At 37.1% G+C, this 22385-nt stretch overlaps 1 protein-coding gene across 3 annotated transcripts in view; it reads left to right on the forward strand.

The window, feature by feature from the left end:
* The window catches only part of AQR (aquarius intron-binding spliceosomal factor), a 116816-nt gene that overhangs the window by 88205 nt on the left and 6226 nt on the right, over positions 1-22385 (forward strand). The window contains exons 33-36 of one of the 3 annotated variants that reach the window (XM_024732462.1): positions 3531-3705; positions 6946-7059; positions 9755-10117; positions 19893-21144. In XM_024732462.1, coding sequence (XP_024588230.1) covers positions 3531-3705; positions 6946-7059; positions 9755-10069 — 604 coding nt within the window. In that variant the 3' untranslated portion in view covers positions 10070-10117; positions 19893-21144. Of the gene's footprint in view, positions 1-3530; positions 3706-6945; positions 7060-9754; positions 10300-19892; positions 21145-22385 lie in introns of those variants that run through there. The other 2 variants (XM_024732459.1, XM_024732461.1) reach the window with 2 other exon arrangements.

The following is a 22385-nucleotide window of genomic DNA, read 5'->3' on the forward strand; positions in this document are numbered from 1 at the left end:
GCTTATAAATGAAGGCTTAAAAAAGAACCTGATCTCACTGTTGTCTTACATATCTAAATTTTCTTTATCCAGATAAATTTGTCTTCTTTGTATTTGCCAAACTTCCCTTTTGGAAGTCTACCTTCTTCTTCGGGGGCTGCTGGTGGTGGTGGTAGTGTTATTAAATCATAGAGGGGAAAAAGTCAATTGACCTATGATTTACAATTCAACTATCCAGATAGGTTAGGTATCTTAGCTAGAATTTTATCAAACTCCTCATAGAATTTTTTGTTTGTAAATACAATCTTTCATATCTTTCTTTTTCTAGGAAGTAGTACAATATTTTGTGTTTCAAGAGACCAAGGAAACCTACTTTCTTCCATATTTCTCTTTTTACTAATAGCTTTATTGGAATATAATTCACACACCATACAATTCACCTATTTTAAGTGTACAGTTCAGTGATTTTTAGTATATTCATAGTTATGCAGCTATCTTCACGATTTTAGAACATTTTTAGCACCCTATACCTGTCAGCAGTTACTCCCTTCCCCTCTCCCCTAAGCCCTTGGCAACCACTATTCTACTATATGTCTATAGATTTGCCTATTCTGGACACTTAATATACATGAAATCACTTAGCATAATGTGTTCAAGATTCATCCATGTTGTAGCATATGTCAGTACTTCATTACTTTTAATTGCTAAATAATATTTCATTATTTTTTGTGTGAATTTTTTACTTTTTATTTATCCATTCATCAGTTGGTGGACACTTGGGTTGTTTCTACTTTTTGGCTATTAGGACTAATGCTGTTGTGAACATTCATGAACAAGTTTTGTGTGGAAGTACGTTTTCCTTTCTCTTGGGTGTAGACCTTGGAGTGGAATTGCTGGGTCATATAGTAACTCTGTGTTTAACCCTTTAAGAAACTGCTAAGCCATTTTCCCAAGTGCCTGCCTTTCTTCTTTTACCCACATCTTTTTTTCATCCAGGCTAGACTAATCAGGTGATTGTTTAGGAGCCAGGCTATTGAGCGTCAGTTCCAGAGACCTGTTTTAGGACACTGTGGAGCTGTTTAGAAGCTAGAGTAGTGAGACATTTCTGGTTCCTTTTCCAACGTTCATTGTTCTTGTCCCTACTGACTTGAATAGCCCAGCTACAAATAGAAATGCTTGTGACTTGTTCAGAGCAAAGCAGTGAAACTGTAACTTTCCTGTGTTGTCTCCTTGTAGGGGCTCTATCAGAGTGATGGCTTGTTGTTTAACAGTGCTGTTTCTGTCCAGCCATCTTCTGGGGACTGTGAAAGAAGGTGGTAGTTCTCATTGCCCTGGTTTCAAGATACAGCTCCAAGGAACCCTGGCTTTTCATGTTGCCACCCTTTGCTTTTTTTCCCTGGTAGTTTGTTATGTTTATAGTGTTTGCTCATTCATTTAACAGATGTTCACAGATCCTTCTATTATTTGGCAATGTGATGAGTTCTTGATATATAGTAGTAAATCTAACATTCATTATCTCTGTCCGCATGGAGCTTAGAATCCAGTGGAGGAGACATTAAACATGTCCTTGGAAAATACCTACATTTGATTCTGCAGAAGATTTTAGGCTAACTCTCCTCATGTACAGTGGAGATCGAGCTTAGTAGAGCCACTTAACTGTCCTACAGTACTAAGGACTGGAGGGAAAAGTTCCTCAGAGGAACAGGTTCATTGTCACTGCTCTGCCTAGAGACAGAGCCTTCTGGATGAGAAAGGGAGAACTGAATATCATAATACAGGGATTACCATGAAAACAACGGCTTAGGTCACCTCCTTCCACCATGCCCTCCCCACCTTTTTCCCTGACAACATTGTTTTAACAGTGTTTTTATTAAGTTTATAATACTTAGGTGAGAACTCATGCTAAGTATTTCCAGCATCGTACATCCAGTTACTAGTTTTGGAACCACCCACCTATAGCGTGACCCCTAGGGCTTCTAAGGGATGTAGAGGAAGTAAAAACAATTTGGCCTGCAGTGACCTAGAAGGTGACATTTCCTTCGTGAATCCAGGGTGTCACAAATGTAGAAATTCCTCAAAGCTACTGCAAATGGGTACGCTTCCTCCTCATACGTAAATGAACTTCTCTTAGTTTGGGTTGCTGGGAGGTGGGGGTACCCCTCAACATAACTGCTATGACATATGATGTTGCACAGTCCCTCCTGATAAGGGAGACTAGATCCTTATCAAGGCCGTAAAACACAATAGAAAATGAGACTGAATTAGAGATATTCCCCAAATATCTTGCATTATGCAGAGACAAAGAAAAGCCATTTGATAAATATTCCAATTCCCGATTCTCTGTCTGGTTATTATATGATCTTTGTAACATTTGACCTCTGTAACACTCTTTAACACTTTCTTTCAGGAGTTAGGGATGACTGTACCAGATTTTATTATTATTCATGAAAGTCTTCTCTTTTGTAGAATACTCGCAAATTTAAATAGCCATCTAAGCATCTCAAGAAAACAAGCTGTCCTCTGTATTTGAAACCAAAACTATATTTTCTTACTAAAACACATTCTAACTAATAGTGAAGTGAAATTAAACTTACATAGCCACTCTTTTATATTTTTTTTTCCTTTTACACATAGCCACTCTTTTGTAATTTTTTTTTTTTCTTTTTTACATGGTCCTTGTTGGCTATCTGTTTTAAATATAGCAGTGTGTACATGTCAATCCCAAACTCCCAATCTATCCCTCCCCACCCCACTTCCCCGCTGGTAACCATAAGTTCATTCTCTAAGTCTGTTTCTGTTTTGGAAATAAGTTCATTTGATTCAAGTAAATTCAGATAAAGTTTTAAGAACATATTCTTTCTGAAAGATAAAGAAAGCTGCTATCGTTCATCAGATAGACAGCTACATGTATAGCTGGCTCATGCATTTTGGCATTTTTATTACTGCTTATGTGAACACTGAGACCTAGTATAGTCCAGCCATTGGGCGTTGGTACTAGAGTAAATGTGTGAATAAGAGATGGCATTATTATGTTATATCATTCGTCATACTGTATTTCTGTTTGTATTTGTAATTATTATTATAAATAAGTATAAAACAGTATGATAAGAGTTATCTAGGAAGTAAAATTTGACCCATTAACCTTGACAGAGCATGGGAATTTGGTAGGTGAAATGGAGCAAGGGCTGGTTTGAATTGACTCAATGGTGGTGATACAGTAAATTGGTAACTGACAACCGAACTGTATCGTAATACTAGTATAGCAACTTACACCTTTTTAATCAGTCATTGGTTATTTTGTGATTCTCCCCACCCTCTCCCCGCAAAAAAAACATAGAAGTTGGTAATAAAGCATTAACTTCTTACTTGGTTAACTAGTTACATAGCATTGATTAACTTAATGTTTATTCTCTTAAGTTTTTAAGAAGCTTAACTCTTTATTGCCACAGCTTAACAGGAATATTTAGTGGAATATGTTTTAAAAATAAAAGGCTACATAAATATGTTACTAATCTTGATATGTTTTAATTCATTCTATTTGTTTCTCAAAGGGATGTCCGTCGCTTAGTGGTGGCCATGTCTAGAGCCAGACTTGGACTTTATATCTTCGCCAGAGTATCCCTCTTCCAAAACTGTTTTGAACTAACTCCAGCTTTCAGCCAGCTCACAGCCCGCCCACTTCATTTGCATATAATTCCAACAGAACCTTTCCCAACCAGTAGAAAGGTAAGCCTACAGGTGACCACATTAGCAAAGAGCATCATCACATAAATCATCTGAACACTGGTTTAGAGTGCTCCTTACGCTAAGGAACTGAATTAAGATTTTCTATGTAAAAATAACACCAGCTAACATTTACTGAGTGCTCACCACATATCAGGCAACTTCTCTGATCCAGTCTCCAACATATGGGAAATGGGGTTAATAAAACCTATTGAACAGGTTACTAATAGGAAATAAAATGATGTATGTCAAAGCTAATAGCCTGCTACATGGTGAGTACTCAATAAATGTTACATTACATACATTATCTCGTTTCCTCTCAGTAACAGCCCTGTTCAATAGGTTTTCTTATTAACCTCACTTTCCATATGTTGGAAACTGTGGATCCGAGAAGTTAAGTAGTTAAGCCACACATCTGAGTAGATGGAGAGTCCAAGATTTAAAAACCCAGACAGCCTGACTCCAGAGTCCATGTTAATCATCATCATACTGTACTGCCTCTCTTCAGCTTTGTAAGGAGAACTTAACTAATCACCTGATAACAGTAATAACTGGTTTAACGCTTGGAGAACCCTCAAGAAGCTTGCATTCTGAGGGAAGGTGTCAGGGAATAGCACAAACACTTAACTCAGAAGTGCCACTCTCTCCTCATCCCTGCTACCCATCTCCTATCTCCCCTTCTTTCTTCCCTTTCCCAGAGGTAACATTATCTCTTCAGTTTCTGGCTTAGCCTTACTTTTGCACAAAGGAGCAGGTAACTTTATTTTCTTACGTTGTTTTCTTTCTTACATGAAGGTCCTCATACTATAGACTTTTGGGCTTTGTGTTTTTCATTTAATGAAATGTCTTGGAGGTCCATTGAATTTTAAATAAAACTGTCTTAAATGTTCACAGTATATTTCTTTTCCCCACCTCTCTTTTTTTTATTTAAAAAATTTTTTTTTTATTTTTTCATTTTTTGGCCTCACTTGTGTGGCTTGCAGGATCTTAGTTCCCTGACCAGGGATTGAACCCTGGCCCTCGGCAGTGAGAGCATAGAGTCCTAACCACTGGACTGCCAGGGAATTCCACCCACCCCTCTTTTAAAAAAAAAAAAAAAGTTAAATTCTGTGTGTTTATTTTGTAATAATGTTAAGAACTTTTTTTTAATTGTTTTTTTTCCTTTAAATAAAAGAAATGCTGCTGTGGAGGAATAGAAGGGAAAGGATGGAACGATACAATGGGGTGGGGCCATGTGCAGCCTTGAGTGTCAGGCTCTGAGGTCTGGACACAGTCCTATAGCTATGAGGTTCTCAATCTTTTGTGGACCGATTATTAAACAGGCACATTGCTGATGAGAGGTCTGGGGCAGAGGCTAGGTGTCTTCAGGTTTAACACACTCTCCAGGTGCTTCCTAGCCAAGGGCTGCAGACACACCTGGAGGCAATACCAAGGAACAGAAGGTTTGGAAAGTGGTGCTCTAGGCAGTACCATGGACTCAAGCCCTGGGGGCTGAGGGCTGGGAGCATCTCCCCATCCTCTGCTCAGGAGACAGTGTGAGGGGTGAGGAGGACTGTGCAGCCCTGAATCTCAGGAGAGGCTGCTCCCAGCAAAGCTGCCAGAAAATATGCAAATACAAACAAACAGAAAGACTTCCATGCTTTAAAGGCAATATTCCATAGTTGTAACAGCATGGCAGTCTTTGCACACAGAAGTTGTGACCATTACAGAAAGTGACCACCGTCCAAAGAACACCTGCTTATGTAAAATACCGCTGTCCTGCTTAATTCTGAGAAATGCTATTTAATGTACTAAATATTTCTAACTTTATGTGCTTTAAATAATTTGTCACTTTAAGGTGAAATCCTCTTTCTTGATATGTTTTTTACCTCTATGACTTTCTGAATGGTACAGTAAGATAGGATGAGACTTCATAAAAATTTTACAATGACTTTAAATAGGAAAGTTCTTAATCTTTATTCTCAGATGGTTTAGAAGAAGTGCACATTTTCTGTTTTCTTCATTTGCTTTACCACTTTACCTACACCGATAGAGTGGTGTTTCTCGGGTTGTTGTCAGAAGCTACTGCATCAGAATCACCTCGTTCTCCCTCAGACCTACTGAATCGAAATCACTGGGGGGCTACAGCCCAGGCCTCTGTTATTTAACACTTTCCCCACATGGTTCTGATGGGTACTACAAAGTTTACACCTTAAACTACTATTTGCCAACATTTTTGACCATACACTGTATTAGTAAAGAAAAAAAAATCTTGCCGGAATTCCCTGGCGGTCCAGTGGTTAGGACTCCACGCTTCCACAGCAGAGGGCACAGGTTTGATCCCTGGTTGGGGAACTAAGATCCCACAGCAGCATGGCATGGCCGAAAAAAGAAACCTGGCAAATATTAACCCTCATGACTAACAGTCTATATATTAAGTAATAATAAATGATAGCTTCTTATTTTTTAGAAAAACATAAATGGGAAGAATAATTTTAATATTTTCTTTGTGAATACCCTTGAGACCATGTTGATGGTTTTTTTCTATTCAAATGATTGCTTATGTCTTACGAATTCTTCTACATTAGTTAGTAGACCAAAACTCATGTTTTACTTACCAACTTGAAATTATATTAAAAGCTAGTGACTCTTAGCTCTCTCCTCATCTCTGCCTTTTCTAAATTTAAATTGAATCACTTCTCTTCATGAAATCCTTATTCGACTCTAACACTTACATCTTAATGTCCTCTTCCTGTTCTTATTTCCTCCAAACCCTAATAGTCAAATAGTGTTCATACATAAAATGGAGACATGGGCTTCTGTTGAAGTGTTAGCTTTCAGTGTCTTTCACTCTATACTTAACTTTCTTTTTCTTTTTTTTTAAATTTATTTTATTGATGTATAGTTGATTTACAATGCTGCGTTAGTTTCTGATGTACAGGAAGTGATTGAGTTATACAAATATACACTCTTTTTCATACTCTTTTCCATTATGGTTTATCACAGGATATTGAATATAGCTCCCTGTGCTATACAGTAGGACCTTGTTGTTTATCCATTCTATACATAATAGTTTGCATCTGCTAATCCCAAACTCCCAATCCATACCTCCCTTACCCTCCCACCCCCACACCCCCGGCAACCACAAGTCTGTTCTCTATGTCTCTGAGTCTGTTTCTGTCTCGTAGATAAGTTCATTTGTGTCATATTTTAGATTTCCGCATATAAGTGATTATACTTAACTTTCTTTTTGCCGTCTTCTAGAATGGAGAGAGACCATCTCATGAAGTACAGATAATAAAGAATATGCCCCAGATGGCAAACTTTGTATACAACATGTATATGCATTTGATACAGACCACACATCATTATCATCAGGTAAGTTTTCTCAAAATTGACTCTTATTTTTCTTGCTGTAGAATCTTCCCTGTTGCCGAATAAATCTTTAACATACTTGATTCCTTGCAGGAAACCAGCTAAACCAAAGTAGATTACTATTCATGTAACATCCATATTTTAAAAACATCTTTTGTAGATATAATTTGGCATACAATAAATTCCACATATCTAAAGTATACAGTTTGATATGTTCTGATATTTGTATATATCCATGAAACCATCACCATAATCGAGATGATGAACATATCCATTATCCCCAAAAGTTTTCCACGTACACCTTGATAATCCCTCTCATCCCTCACCAGTTCCTTTTCCACCTTCTCCAGGAAACCAAGGATCTACTTTATGTCACAATAGATTAGTCGCCATTTTTTAGACATTTATGTAAATAGACTCATACAGCATGTACTCTTTTTTCCTACTTTTATTCAGCATTATTTTGATATTCATTTATGTTTCAGAATGTATCAGTAGTCCTTTTCCTTTTATTGCTGAATAAGTAATCCATTATACAGATTACCAAGTTTACCCATTCATCCACTGATGGACATTTGGGTTGTTTCCAATTTTGGCTGCTACAAATAAAGCTACTATGAACGTTCTCCTACAAGTCTTTATACTTTCTCTCGGGTAAATTTCTAGGAGTGGAATGGTTGGATAGTATGGTAAGTATGTATTCAACTTCTTTTAAGAAACTGCCCACCTGTCTTACAAAGTGGTTGTACCATTTTATATTCCCACCAGCAATGTATGAGAGCTCACACACACTTACTATGTTTGGTCTTTTTATTTTAGCATTCCAGTAGGTGTGTAATGGTCTCATTGTGGTTTTAATTGGCACTTCTCTAATAGCAATTGATATTGAACATCTTTTCATGTGATTATTTACCATCTGCATATCTTTGAGGATGTATCTGTTTAGGCCTCTCACTCACTTTTTTGGGTTGTATTATTGAGTTTTGAGAGTTTTAAAAGTTATTCTGACTACAAGTTCCTCCTCAGATGTTTGTTTTATGAATATTTTCTCCTAGTCTGTGACTTGTTTTTTCATTTTTAAGTGTCTTTCAAAAAACAGTTTTAAATTTTGACAAAGTCCCAGTGTATCAAGTTGTTCTTTTGTGATTCATGCTTTTTATGTTCTAAAAGAACTTAGCCTGACCCAAAATTACAGGGGTTTTTTCCCCTAATGTTTTCTTCTAGAAATTGTATAGTTTAATTTGCTATTTAGAGGTATGGTACATTGTGGGTTAATTTTTTTTATATGGTGCAAGGTAAGGTTACATTTTACTCATTTGTGTGTGGATATCCAGTTGTTTCAGCACCATTTCCTGAAAAGGCTATTTTTTCCCTCTGTTGACTTGCCTTGTCATTTTTTTTTTTTGAGATTAAAAAAGCAGTTTTTCAAATTGAGATGTAATTGACATATAATTTTAGTTTCAGGTGTATAAAATAATGATTTGCTATTTCTATATATTGCAAAACAATCACCACAATAAATCTGATTAACATCCTTCACCACACAGAGTTACACTTTTTTTTTTCTTATTTTGAGAACTTTTAGGATCTCACCTTGTTTTAGTAGAAAAATCAATTGGCCACGTATGTGAGAGTCTACTTCTGGGCTTTCTATTCTGTTCTGTTGATCTTTGCATCTTCCCTTTTTGCCTTTACTACACTACCTTTATTAGAGTTTCTTTATTGTAAATCTTGAAATTAGATAATGTGAGTCCTTCAGTTTTGTTGTTTCAAAATGGTTTTGGCTGTTCTAGTTCCTTTGCCTTTCTGTATAAATTTTAGAATCAGCTTGTCTATTTCAACCCCCAGAAAAAGCATGTTGAGGTTTTGATTAGGATTTTGGAGTATTACTGCTTAGGATCAATTTGGGGAAATTAACATCTTAACAATATTGAGTCTTCTTTCCATGAATATGATCTCTCTCTCCACTTCTTTAGGTCTTCTTTGAATTCTCTCCTCAGTGTTTGGCAGTTTTCAGCATACAGGCTTTATACATATGTTGTTAGTTTTATTGCTAAGTATTTCACATTTTGTGCTGCCACTGTGAATACTACTTTAAAATTTTTTCAGTTTCCAACAAGAGAAACAGTTCCTGAAGAGAGAAGCCCAGCTTTAGCTCCAGACCGCCATGGGGTAAAAGGGAAGCCAGGCATATAGAGCTGCTCCAGTGTTCTGGTTAAGTGGGAAAGGAGCCTTGTGCCCTGATGCTCTCTCCCTGCCATGGCCTTGTCTCAAGGCTTGGTTCCTTCTCACCCCTCACAGGGCCCCTTGATTGAAGTCGGTCCTTTCTTGAGTTGGTGTGGCAGTCAGTCCTAATCAGCCACTGTTTTTCCAGAGTGTTACAATAAATTCCTTTGCTAAAAAATTTAATAGCTTTTGATATTGTTTTTCTCCCTGAGGATGTAATATATGATCTCATCATTATTATCTGATATCTAGGCAGGCATATTCCATGGAGTCAGTAAAACTTAGGCCATTATCATCAGAGTTGTTACATCTGTAATATAACATGGCCAGCAGTGTTTTGGAGAATTCTAGAGTGACAGTATCAATTAGGAAGATAATGTGAGAACTTAAGTTTATAAGCCAGTGTCTTTTTATTTGGATTCTTTGATGTCTTCCCTCTCTCTCTCTTTCTTTTTTTTTTTTTTCTCTTTAGACTTTATTACAGCTACCACCTGCTATGCTAGAAGAAGGTGAAGAAGTTCAAAGTCAGGAAACAGAATTGGAAACAGAAGAAGAGGCCACACCTGCTCAAGCTGACATTGTACCTAGTCTAACAGATACCAGCCCCAGTCAAGAAACCTCAGCCTCTCAGACTGAGACCATCCCTAGTCACATAGGAGACAGTTCCAGTTCAGAGGCCATCCCTACTGAATCCGAGATCACTGCTACTGTGGCAGAACCTGTAGCTGTACCAGCGGAGAATAACACCCCTCAAGATGCCACATCCGCCCCCAGAGAAACCAAGTAGCCAAACTGTAGCCCTTCTTAGGGAGGACATTTCATTTATAAAGTCTAGGTAAAGTTACCTTTTGTATTTTACATATTCTTCTGCCATTTTAATGGCACTAATTAATATTCAGTCCTTATTTTTGTTAGCTGATCTCAATGTTTGTCTTCTGGTATATATGAAAAAAGAATGTGTGTGAACAACTCCAACTTTATTTGTTCAGTCAGAAGAATAAATAACCATTCCTTTGATATTTTGATTATTAAATAACTATATCTATAATCATACCTACATTAAAAGAATTTTCTACAGAGTAATAGTTCACATTTTTAGTGAACTTCGCTAAAGAAAAGGACAAAATATACTGGAATTAACTACAAGTGACTTCAAGCAAGTGTCCAAATTGGGGAGGAAATTATTTCTTCTACCATAATGTAAGATGCTCAAGTCATGTTTCTTTCTATCCCTCCTTTCTTGGCTGTCTTCCTTGATGGAAAGGCATCAACACCATAGGATATAAGTTGCTCCGATCCATTAAAGAAGACATGCGTTTCCTTCCCCCAAATCTCAGAATGTGTAAAATCACCTAGAATGTCTCTTTATTTTGGGGGCCACTCCAGGCCTAATGAATCAGAATCTCAGGGTTAGAGCCTAGGAACCTGCATTTTTATTTTTGCAGGTGCTACACAATTAATGTTTGAGTTGCTGGCCGAATGATGTCAGATAAGGCTGGTGAGGCTGGGCCAAGATTTGTCGATCATCTAAGCAAGAAGAATCTGGCAGATCCATTTGGGCAGGAACAGAGGTCCAGGGACCGGGCAGTGAAAATCAGTGAACTTAATTAATTCCTGTATTCAGGATGGATTTCTTCCAATGCAGAGCTTCTGAGTTTTCTGCCCTGTTTAGTTCTCTTGATAGATAACCAGCCATAAGGAGACGGTAAGGTAAAATGTGCTCCAGATTTGGGAAGGCATCTGTACTAGGACCTTGCTACTCAGGTGTGGTTTGCAAATCAGCAGCATCAGTGTTGCATTGAAATTTGTTAGAAATGCAAAAGTTTGGGCTGTACCCCAGATCTGTTAAATCTCAATCTGCATTACAGCAAAGTCCCCAGGTGATTCAAACGCACTTTGTAGTTTTAGAAGCGCTGTACTGAGATTACTGTGCCGTCCTCACATCAGTGAGAGGTTGAATGGTGATCCTGCGATGGTAGAGTTCACAGTGAGTATGACTGTCTTCTGACAATGGACCTCTGCTTATAAGGCCCCTGGGCATGGTGACCAGAGCAGAGATGAATATATGTATGTGGGAAGGGTGAACTTGCCCACTAGTTCTCTTCCCCATTCCCACATCCACTAGAGTGGCTAAGGGGAGCATTTCCCCAAATCTAGTGCATCTACCTTTAGGCTTGACCGTGTCCAACGAACTTTTGAAGAATTAAGCAAGAATTGCACACTGCCAGTGACCAGACCAGTGCTTCTCATCTTGATGTTTTGAAGCAATGATGAATTCATGAGGAAATTAAACCCAGAACGTCAAGTCAGTGATGTTTTTGAGTGACTAATGTTTGCTTAAGTTTACCAGTCTGTGGTGGGTAAAATTTAGACTCCTGTCTTACAATGCTTCTTGCAGCATCAACAGTTGTGTTGGGCGGGGAAGGGGACGATGAAAGTGATGGGATAATAAGGGGAGTGAAATGCCAAGGAAACGAACGTAGGAAACCTAGGTCTCTTTGTTACCAGGGTTAGGATGGGGCCAAATGGTCTGTTACATAATATCTCTGAGTATAAGAATTTGAAAGCAGGTGTCATGGGCATCTGTATGAGGACTTGCACTCAGAATTATGTTCATTTGTGAATATATAGTATCAGGCTAAGCAAGAGGGAAAGAAGCTTTACCGTATTACTGTCTTTCCTGGAAAAGATTGATTTTTCCCTCTGCCCTTTAGAGGAAATGACTCATGAGACCTGCAACCAAAGTAAAGCAAAACTGTTGTGCTGCTTTCTCCTTAAATAAACCATTTTCCTAACACTGTATATAACTCTGTCTAGCTGGGTGACTGAACGTTTTTCTCTGCTGCTTGGTTTTCTATCACACTAAAAAGAAAATTTTAACTGCAAGATGAATAACTCCTTTGCCTCTGTCAAATTAAGAAAGGGATGATGAAAGTGGGACTTGCATTATTTTAAATTGTTTATTCACTGGAAAGGCCAGTGAACTGCAGTTGACTATAGAATTGTGGAATTTTTAAAGGAACTTAAGAGATCTTTTCTAATCTTAAATAATGAGGAAACTGAATCAGATGGTCTTAACCAGGGTGGCAACTGTGGGAGACTGGGGTAGAATCCAATCTATAGTCCAGGGCAGTTTTGTGCCTTTTTCTTTTTTTTAATCAACCACACATGAGTAATTGCTTCATAAATTCAAAATTTTTCTATTTGATTTGGGATTACTACAGACACAGGTATTCTAGCCAGGTGACCATTTCACATTAGTGTTCCCATTGCTCTCCATCCCGTTTTTCATATCTGAATATGTTGTGATTTTGGAGTTTATTTTTAAAAGCAGACCAAAAAGACACATGCCAAGAGAAAGAGCATGAAATGAAGCAATTCAAGTATTTAGACTTTTTTTCACAAAATGCTGAGTTAAGAAAGTACATTACCAGCAGTTGAGAATAAATAGCTCTATTGATTTGGGCAAATGAATGAGAAGATCTAAATATTATCAGGTCTCTTGAAGTCAGTGCAATGATAAAAGTTGATATTTTGCTAGATACTGAGAGAAATGGTATAAATGGGCCATTTGTGCTCCTATAAAAAATGAAGTTTTTATGATCAGGGGACAACATGATATTGTAAAACAGACTTTGGACTCATCCAGACTTGACTCAAATTTTACGTAATTTGCTCATCAGCATTTGGTTTGACCTTGACAAAATGTTATAACCTCTCTAAGTCACAGTTTTATCTACAAAACGGGGAAAAGATCTGTTTGTTTATGGGGTAATGTTTATGAAAACATCTTGCACCTGGTTGCTCAGTAAATACCAGTCCCCCCCTCTGCATTTTCCCCCTAATCTTGGAGGCAGTGTAGGATATTGCCAGCCAGTCCTCTGACTTGAGTGCGTAGCTATGCTCCTATCCAGGGAGCAGGGAGGAGGATTAAGAAGGGAACACGTGGTGGCAGTTGACCTTTGAAGATCAAGGGTCAAATTTACTGATTGGAAACCTTGAAATCAGCCTATGGCAGCCTTGAGGATGGTCTCTGCTGAAATTAAAATTTCTAGCAGAACAGCATACCCAGATGGAGATAGTAGGTACCATTGTGCTTGGGATATATTGGTAGCATCAATTCTGTATCCTATACTCCCCCACCCCGAGATCATCTATATTATTGCACTTACCTAGCTTGAATGTGCTTTTTCCTTTTTATCTTGTACTCACATGGTATTTTAGAGGTGTTTCTTCAATTAAAGTAAGATAAAAAAGATTTTTTAAAGAACGCTGACCCTTTTGCATGCACCAGAAGAGCAGTTGAAAACGTGCAGTGCCTTGCTTCCTGTGAAAAATGCTTGGCAGTTAGCCTTTGTAATTATGAAGCAATCATGTTAATAGATGTTTAAGAATAATACAACTGGAGCTGTACAGAGCCAAGGATGGAAATGAGCACATGAGACCATTTTTTCTTTATCCATTGCTATTCTTCAGTGCCCGAGAAGGGGTTTTAATTCAGCGGTAACCAGAAGCTTTGGACACTTTTTTTCTTCATAGGGACAACCCTGAGCTCAGTCCCCTGGAGCATGACTCAGAATGCAGCACAGTTACTGCTGGCTGCCAGCTTTATTGCCAGCTCTACCTTTTGGCTTACACTTATTTCATTAGCTACTTAAACTTCTGCACTTCCATATGAAAGATGGCTAATCCCAGTATTTCTCAACATAATGTTACAAAACCACCCGTCTTCAAAAATACTTTGAAAAACATGTTCCATGGTCAAATAAGTTTGAGGAACACAATTAATTATCACTCCCCATTTGCAGAATAACAATGCATTGTTAGCTAATTAAAGGTTCCTTCCTGAAGAAAAAAATCATGTTAACTTTGTTTAATCTAGCATTTGATTATCCCAAGCTTATTTGACCATAGAACTCTTTTTCTTTTTTTTTTTTTTTTAAATAAGACTTTCTAGAGAACTAGTTCCTCAGAACAGTTTGGGAGCCAATATTTTTACATTAGCAAGTGAACTTTGATTCCCCCTTAGAAAATTAAGGGGATAAGAATATACCAGCCCCAATATGCTACTTTGTCATAAGGATTATTTTGAGCTGAAGGCACTTGAGAAACAGCAGATACAGGAAGTATTCTCTGTCCTTGTGCTTCTGCCTAAAAGCAGGGCATAAATTTCCCTTTGTAAAGATGACATATATTTCCATTTGTAAAGGTATCCCCTCTCTCCTGTACCAGGAAGAAGACAACAACCCTTATCACGGGACAGAGAGATGGTGCTGTGAAATGAGTCTGCAAAAAAAAAACCCTTACTAAAATGACCCTTGTCTTCCATTAATTTCCCCGTGTATTTACTTTCCCACAATCTACCACCCCTAAAAGCCCAAACTCCCCCCCCTTTTTTTTGCCTATTTACTTCTCCATAATTTATTGTCCTTTGTTAAAATGATATATAAGCTTCAAAGCCTAACAGTTTTGGGGGGAGTTTTTACTTTTCTGTGTAGCCCCCTGGAAGTAAAGTTAAAAACATCAATTAAATTTGCATGCTGTTTCTCCTATTAATTTGTCTTTTGACAGTTTAATTCACAGGCCCCAGGTACAGACCTAAGAAGGTAAAGTCTTCCCTCCCCTACAAAAATAAGACTTTAATACATCGTTTTTCCATTAAGTAACCAGAGGCTAAAGTAGCATAGCTGAAGAAGAACGTAGAGGTGAAGTGATTTGGACAAAATGTCATATTATAGTGTAATTAACTGTTGAGTGTCACATGGTATTAATAGCAACATCCTGAAAATACAAATGAATAAAAGTTTGATCAATGTATCATGACATTCGTTCGTGTGAGCCTTCTAAGAAAAGGTCACTGAGCATTCTCTGTTTACATTTTAATTTTAGAGTCCAGGATTTCACACTAACCTTTTCTCATTTCTTACTGTGCAGTAAAAGGACAGTCCGCATTTCCAGTGTGTCTTGTTTTCTCAGTTCTCTAAATGTTTTCTTTAAAAGTCTGTTTCAGAAGGGGAAAAGATTTAGCATGGTAAATAGGGGTGGACAAGAAATAATAGAAGAAAATTTAGGCAAATGTGAAGAAAATTTCCTTAAAGAAGAATGTAAGATAAAGGACCCCAAAAGTTACCTTGCATAGGACATGTTGAACTCTCTCTTGGTTGATCTCCAGAGATAATGGTCCCCACCATCCTCTTTCTCTCTATCTTTGACTTACGTCGTACATTCACACAACACTCTTCTTGCAGTAAATCTAAGTGCAAGAACCTCAGTGGTAGCTGCTTCTCCTTGGGAGATACCTTGTTTAATATAAATGGCTCTTTTGAGAAACTGAGTTTATTGACCTTTTTAAAAAAGTCAAGAGTTCTTGATAGGAATCTTTTTCTACTCTCATTCATTGGTTCATTTTGAGGGGAGTTTTCTTCTGGTTTTTAGTTCAGTTATTTACAATAAATGTGGTTACTGTATTATGGTATTTTCATTACCCATTTTAATCTTCTAGTAGCACTTTCCAGTGCTGATTTCTTCTATAATCCCAGACTTCCCCAAGAATAGTAGTGGAACAAGAATAGAGCTAGTTAATTTGCATTTTATTTTGCTGGTTGACTACTTTTCACAGAAGTGAATTGAATTAAAAATAGTAAAAAGTTGGGGCTTCCCTGGTGGCGCAGTGGTTGGGAGTCCGCCTGTCTATGCAGGGGACACTGGTTCGTGCCCCGGTCCAGGAGGATCCCACATGCTACGGAGCTGCTGGGCCTGTGAGCCATGGCTGCTGAGCCTGCGAGTCCAGAGCCTGTGCTCTGCAATGAGAGAGGCCACAACAGTGAGAGGCCCACGTACTGCAAAAAATATATATATATATAGTAAAAAGTTGAAAGGTGTCTTTGAAACTATCTAATTCTTGTGCATTCATAGACTGAGTACCTCCTGTATGTCAGGCAACAATGCCATAGTTCATAGGTGAGAACACTGAGGCATTGGGTGGTTTGCCTAGGACACTATGGTTAGTTGAACTGGGACCAGAACCACCATCTGACATTCAGGCAAATCCCTTACCTTGCTGTTCTTTAAACGTATTTGCTTGAAACAAATCAAAGTAGAAGGAGCAACACTTAATATTTCACAGATGAGTAAGGCAAGCCTACTAAAGAATTCCTCTCAGGTTTAGAATACCAGAGAGGAGACCAGGTTGCCAAAATCAGGATAGGAAGTAAGAGGTCTGTGAAAAAATATGCTTTAATGTTAACAGTGCTTATACTTACAGGTGAAAGCCAAATTAATACTTGTTGTGGATTGAAAAAGGTATGAGAAACATATAATGGGGAGGGGCTATAGTAAGTAGTACTTAAGTGCCAAAATGTGAATTATCCTAACGCTGTTTTAGTTTTAGGCAAAGTCAGAACAGTTTAAATAACAACAGTTTTAAACGAATGTAATATACGATAAGGGAAAAGTTAGAATTTACCAAGACCTGTACTTTAAATTGCCATTATAGGCAAACCTCAGAGAGATTGTGGGTTCATTCCAGACCGCTGCAATAAATTGAATATCACAATAAAGAGAGTCACACTAATTGTTCAGTTTCCCAGTGCATATAAAAGTTATTTTTATACTATATTGTAGTCTATTAAGTATGCTAAATAGTATTATGTCTAAAAAGGCATACCTACCTTAATTTAAAAATACTTCATTGCAAAAAAAAATGCTAACCATCATCTGAGCCTTCAGCGAGTCATAATCTTCTTGCAGTAATAACATGCAGGATCACAGATCACCATAATAAATATAACAATAATGAAAAAGTTTGAAAGATTGTAAGAATTACCAAAATGTGACACAGAGACACAAAAGTGAGTAAATGCCCATGGGGAAGTGGCACTGATAGACTTACTTGACACAAGGTTGCTTACTTGACACAAGGTTGCTTCAAACCTTCAATTTGTTAAAAACATAGTATCTACAAAACACAATAAAGTGAAGTGCAGTAAAATGAGGAATGCCTGGTTCAGCCTTCCAGTTTAACTCTACCTGCCGCAAACCCAACCTTAGCACATGTGGGAGCTGAAAAGAACATCTGTGTGAGCTAAAGTTCCCAGGAGCAAACGTCTGTTTCTAAAACAACTCAAAGCAAGATGCTCTTATGCAATTACAGAAGTCAGTTGTGGCTTTTCAGAGGTCGCCATTGCAACTCTTGGTCTAGTTGGGCTCGTTAAATGAATGGGCTCATCTGAGCAAGTAGAGAATGTGTTTCCTCTGCAGAAATATAGTCGTAGCTTTGGTGAAAAGACTCATGAATGTCAACTGTCATTGACACTTGAGAAGTTAAACTGGTCAAGTGGTTCTCTTAAATTGACATGGTACTATGAATATCGGGCATGGGTAGTTTGGCCTGCTTTTGAGCTACGTAAAAATGGAATCATACAAAATGTACTTTTTTTGGTCTGCCTTCTCAAATAGATTGTAATGACATGAGGTAGGAATCAAGATTAACTGAGCACTATTTATTAGATCATTCTTTCCCTCAACACTATACTGTAATCTTTGTCATAAATCAAGTAATTGTATATGTGTGGGTCTGTTTCTGGAATTGTTCCATTGGTATAGTTTTCTTGTGCCAACATTTAACTGTTTTAATTACTGTAGCTTTACATTAAACCTTGACATCTGGTTGTGTATTCTCCCTTAGCTATATTCTTCAAGATATTGGCCACTCTTAATCTGTGTATACACTTTAGAATCATCCTGTCACTTCTAAAAAAAAGCGAAAAAAACTTGCTTGGATTTTTGTTGGGATTGTATTGATTCTATAGGTCAATTTGGAGGAAAACTGGTGTCTTTATCATTTAGGAATATGGTGTTTCTTTCCATTTACTTAAGCATTCTTTAATCTCAATAATGTTTTGTAGTTTTCTAGATAAAGGTTTTGGCCATCTTTTGTTAAATTTATTCATATTTGATTTTTTATGCTACTATAAATGGTACTTTTAAAACTACATTTTATTATGTTTTGTCATTATTTGTTACTGGTATATAGAGATACAGTATATTTCTTGTATATTGCCCTGGTATGTAGCGATCTTGTTGAATTCACTTATTATAGTATGACAGTAGATCATTTTGGGTTATCTACATACATAATTATGTCATCTGTGAATAATGGTAGTTTTATTTCTTCTTCTTTGATCATTATACTTCTTATTTCCTTTTTAATCTCTGTGCCTTTTACTTCCCTTTTCTGCTTATTGGCTTATTGAAGACCTCCAGTACAGTGTTGAATGGAGGCAATCAAAATGAGTATCTTTGTTTCCCCCGAATCTTGGGGACAAAGCTTTTAATATTTCACCTATTGCTATAGGTCTTTGTGATACCCTGTATCAGATTTTAAGAGTTTCCGTCTATGCCTAATTTGCCAAGTGTTGTTGTCATTGTTTTTAACATGAATGGATGTTGAAATCTCACAAATACTTTTTCAGTGTATCCTCAACATGATTATATGCTTTTTCTCCTTTATTCTGTTAATGTGGTGAATTGCATTGGTTTATTTTTCAACCTTTTTTTTTCTTTTTTAATTTAGTTTTGGCTGTGTTGGGTCTTCGTTGCTGTGTGCGGGCTTTCTCTAATTGTGGCAAGCGGGGGCTGCTCTTCGTTGTGGTGCGTGGGCTTCTCATTGCGGTCGCTTCTCTTGTTGCGGAGCACGGGCTCTAGGCGCGCAGGCTTCAGTAGATGCGGCACACAGGCTCAGCAGTTGTGGCTCGCGGGCTCTAGAGAGCAGGCTCAGTAGTTGTGGCGCACGTGGTTAGTTGCTCTGCGGCATGTGGGATCTTCCCAGACCAGGGCTCGAACCTGTGTCCCTTGCATTGGCAGGCAAATTCTAACCACCAGGGAAGTCCCTTGGTTTATTTTTCTATGGATTTTTTTTTTTCTTCTCGTCATGGGCCAAAATTGCTACTCTTTACATGCCGAATAAATTTTTAGTTGAATACTGGAAATTACAAATGCTATGTTGTTGAATGTTTGGATTTTGTTGTCTTCCTTTAAAGACTGTTGAAGCAGTCTTTATTAGCAGGCAGTGACTTGTGGGTATTAGCTGACCTTTCTGATGTTTGTTTTTAAGCTTTGTTACACAGGTATAGAGTACTTTACTCTAGGACTAGTTTAGCTCTTTCACTAAATTGTGACCTTTCTGTGGTCACTGCCCCAGGTGTTCAATGAGGTGTCTCTACTCGAGCTGGTAGAAATTTAAACCTTGATTTTCATCAAGGTGAGCTCTGGGAAATGTTTAGCTTATAGCTCCCAGGCAGTTGTTATTCAATTGACTTCATGGAGTTTCACACTGTGCATGTATAGATTAGTATTCAGCCAAAGACTTGAGGGGACCCCTCTTCAGACTTCTGGAGTTCTTCCTATGCATAACTCTCTCCTTTCATAGACTCTGCCCCCAAATTCCACCCAGCTCAGCCTCCTCACGTTTTAGTTCCTAAAGTCGGTGAAACTGCTGGGCTTCTACTTAGGTTCTCCTTCCCTGTGCTGCAGTTTGGAAATTACCTCTCCGCAAAAAGCCAGGGCAATCACAGGGCTCACCTTGTTTTGTTGTGTTTCCTTTCTTTCAGGGATCAAAGACCTTTGCTGCCTGTTGTTCAACGTCTGAAAATAGTTGCGTCGTATATTTTGTCCAGTTTTCTAGTTGATTTTAGTGGGATGATGAGTTACTACTTCATGAGCAGAAGCAGAGGTTCTCACATTGATTGGTTTTTCAAATATTCAAGTGACCTCACATTCCTAATAATTTTAAAATAATTGCTGTATTGTTACTAATATGTTTATTAGGATTCTTGCATCTGTGAGAATTATAGAGATTGGTCTATAATTATTAAGATGATGATGATACTACTTTTATCAGATTGGGTATCTAGATTATGCTCACCATATAAATTGAGTTGAAAGTATTCTCTCCTTCTTCTTTTACTGGAAGAGATTTTGTAAAAGTGGTATTATTTCTTTTTTTAGCATTTGGAACAATTTACCAGTGAAGTCATCTAAGCCTGGAGATTTCTTTGTGAGGTTTTAAATTTCAGATTTAATTTATTAAATGGCATAAGACTATTCTGTTTCTTGTTGTGTTGGTTTTGGTAAGTTGTGTTTTTATAGGAATTTGTCCATTTAAGCTGAATTTTAAATTTTATATGGGCAAAAGTAATGTATAATAACTTCAGCACAGCTTTAGCTATATCGCGCACATCCCATATCATGTTTTCATTAACATCCAGTTCAAGATGTTTCCTAATTTCCATTGGGACTTTTTTAAACACATTTTTTCATTTTCTTTGAAAATGTTTTGGAACTTAATAGAGGTGGTGGTTACACAAACTTGTGAATGCACTAAATACCACTTAATTGTTCTCTTTAAAATGGTTAACTTTGTTATGTGAATTTCACCTCAATTTAAAAAAAAAAAACAAGAATGCCTTTTAAGAAGTGGGTTTCTTAATTTCCAAGCATTTGGGCATCTTTCTTATCTTTTTGTTATTAACTTCTAGCTTTGTTCCACTATGGTCAGAGAAGTACTCTGAATGAAGAAAATCCCTTGAAATTTGTCAGGACTTTTATGGTACATGTTTCACATGTACTTGAAAAGATTGTGTATTCTGTAGAAGTTAGATACCATCATATGTATATACACACATATAACTTAGTGTTAATAAATTGTTAATTATTTGTTCAAATCCCTTATATTCTCACTTTTTGTCTGCTTGTTCTATCAGTTACTGAGAGAGGTGTGTTTTTAAAAAAATCTGAGTGTGTTATAGGCTTATTTCTTCTTATAGTTCTATCAAGTTTTGCTTTGTGTATTTTGAGACCATGTTATTAAAAGCATACAAACATAGAATTATTATACCTTCTTGATGGATGGATTTTTTCAGTTATTTAGAAATGTCTCTCTTTAAGTCTAGATATGCGTCTGGCCTTGAAGCACTAGCTTGTCTAACATTAATATAGCTATACCAGCTTTCATTTGGTTGCTTTTTGCATGGCATATTTTTTCCATTCTCCTACTTAAACTTTCTAGGTCCTTCCTGTTGTAAGTAACATATCCTTAGGTTTAGGATTTGATTTTACCTATTTATAAGTAATACGTTGAAGACACAAGACTTCTGGGTGAGAAGCAAAAGACTGCATCACTCACAGAACAGCAAGCAGCATGGGCATCAGCATGTTTGTTTGCATCAGTTCCTCTTGCTTCCCGAGTCCCACAGAGGTGACCTGGAGGGCCCTAACACGTCCCTGCATAGTCATGGGTTGTGTTATAGGAGAGGAACACTGGGGAATCCCCCACTTTTACAGTAAGCAGCAAGCAAACCTGTTTGTTGTCCCAGAGGGAAGTATGTCCTCACCCCTCAAGGTTTCTTGCTGCAAACTCAGCCCTCTTGGGAAATGACCTGAGTGAAGAGCAGCCTTGTATTCTTGACACATCCACCAAGAGCGTGTTGGGATACTCTGTGAACTTATTTATTTCTCCTTGTAGTTCTGTCAATTTTTGTATGATGTATTTTGAGACTATTTTATTAAAAATATACATATTTAGAATCATTATACCTTCCTGATCAGCAGACTTTTTTTATTTTTTAGCAGACTTTTTTATCATGAAAAAATGTCCCTCTTTAACTCTAGTAATGCTTCTTGCCTTAACGTCTACCTTCCCTTATATTAGTTTTAACTACACCAGTTTTCCTTGGGTTAGATTTTTCATGCTGTATCTTTTTCCATCCTTACTCAGTCTTTCTGTGTCCTTATGTTTAATTTTTTTCTTTTGTAAGCAACATGTATAATTAATATAACCTTTGTCTTTAGAGTAGATCATTTTAATTTTATATAATTATAAAATTTTTATTTTATAATTATATAAAATTATATTTTTATTTTATATAATTATAAAATTATATAAATTATATTTGGGTTTATTTTAACCATTTTACTCTCCTGTGTTTTACGTTCACTTTTCTCATCTTTCATGCCTTTCTTTGGATATATAAAGTATTCGTTATTATTTTATTTTTTCCATTCTTTTAGTTTGTTAATAACACTTTTTTTTTTTTTTTTTTTTT

Source organism: Neophocaena asiaeorientalis, unplaced genomic scaffold, assembly GCF_003031525.2.
Source record: "Neophocaena asiaeorientalis asiaeorientalis breed wild unplaced genomic scaffold, Neophocaena_asiaeorientalis_V1.1 scaffold119, whole genome shotgun sequence".
In the NCBI taxonomy this organism is placed as follows: Eukaryota; Metazoa; Chordata; class Mammalia; order Artiodactyla; family Phocoenidae; genus Neophocaena; species Neophocaena asiaeorientalis.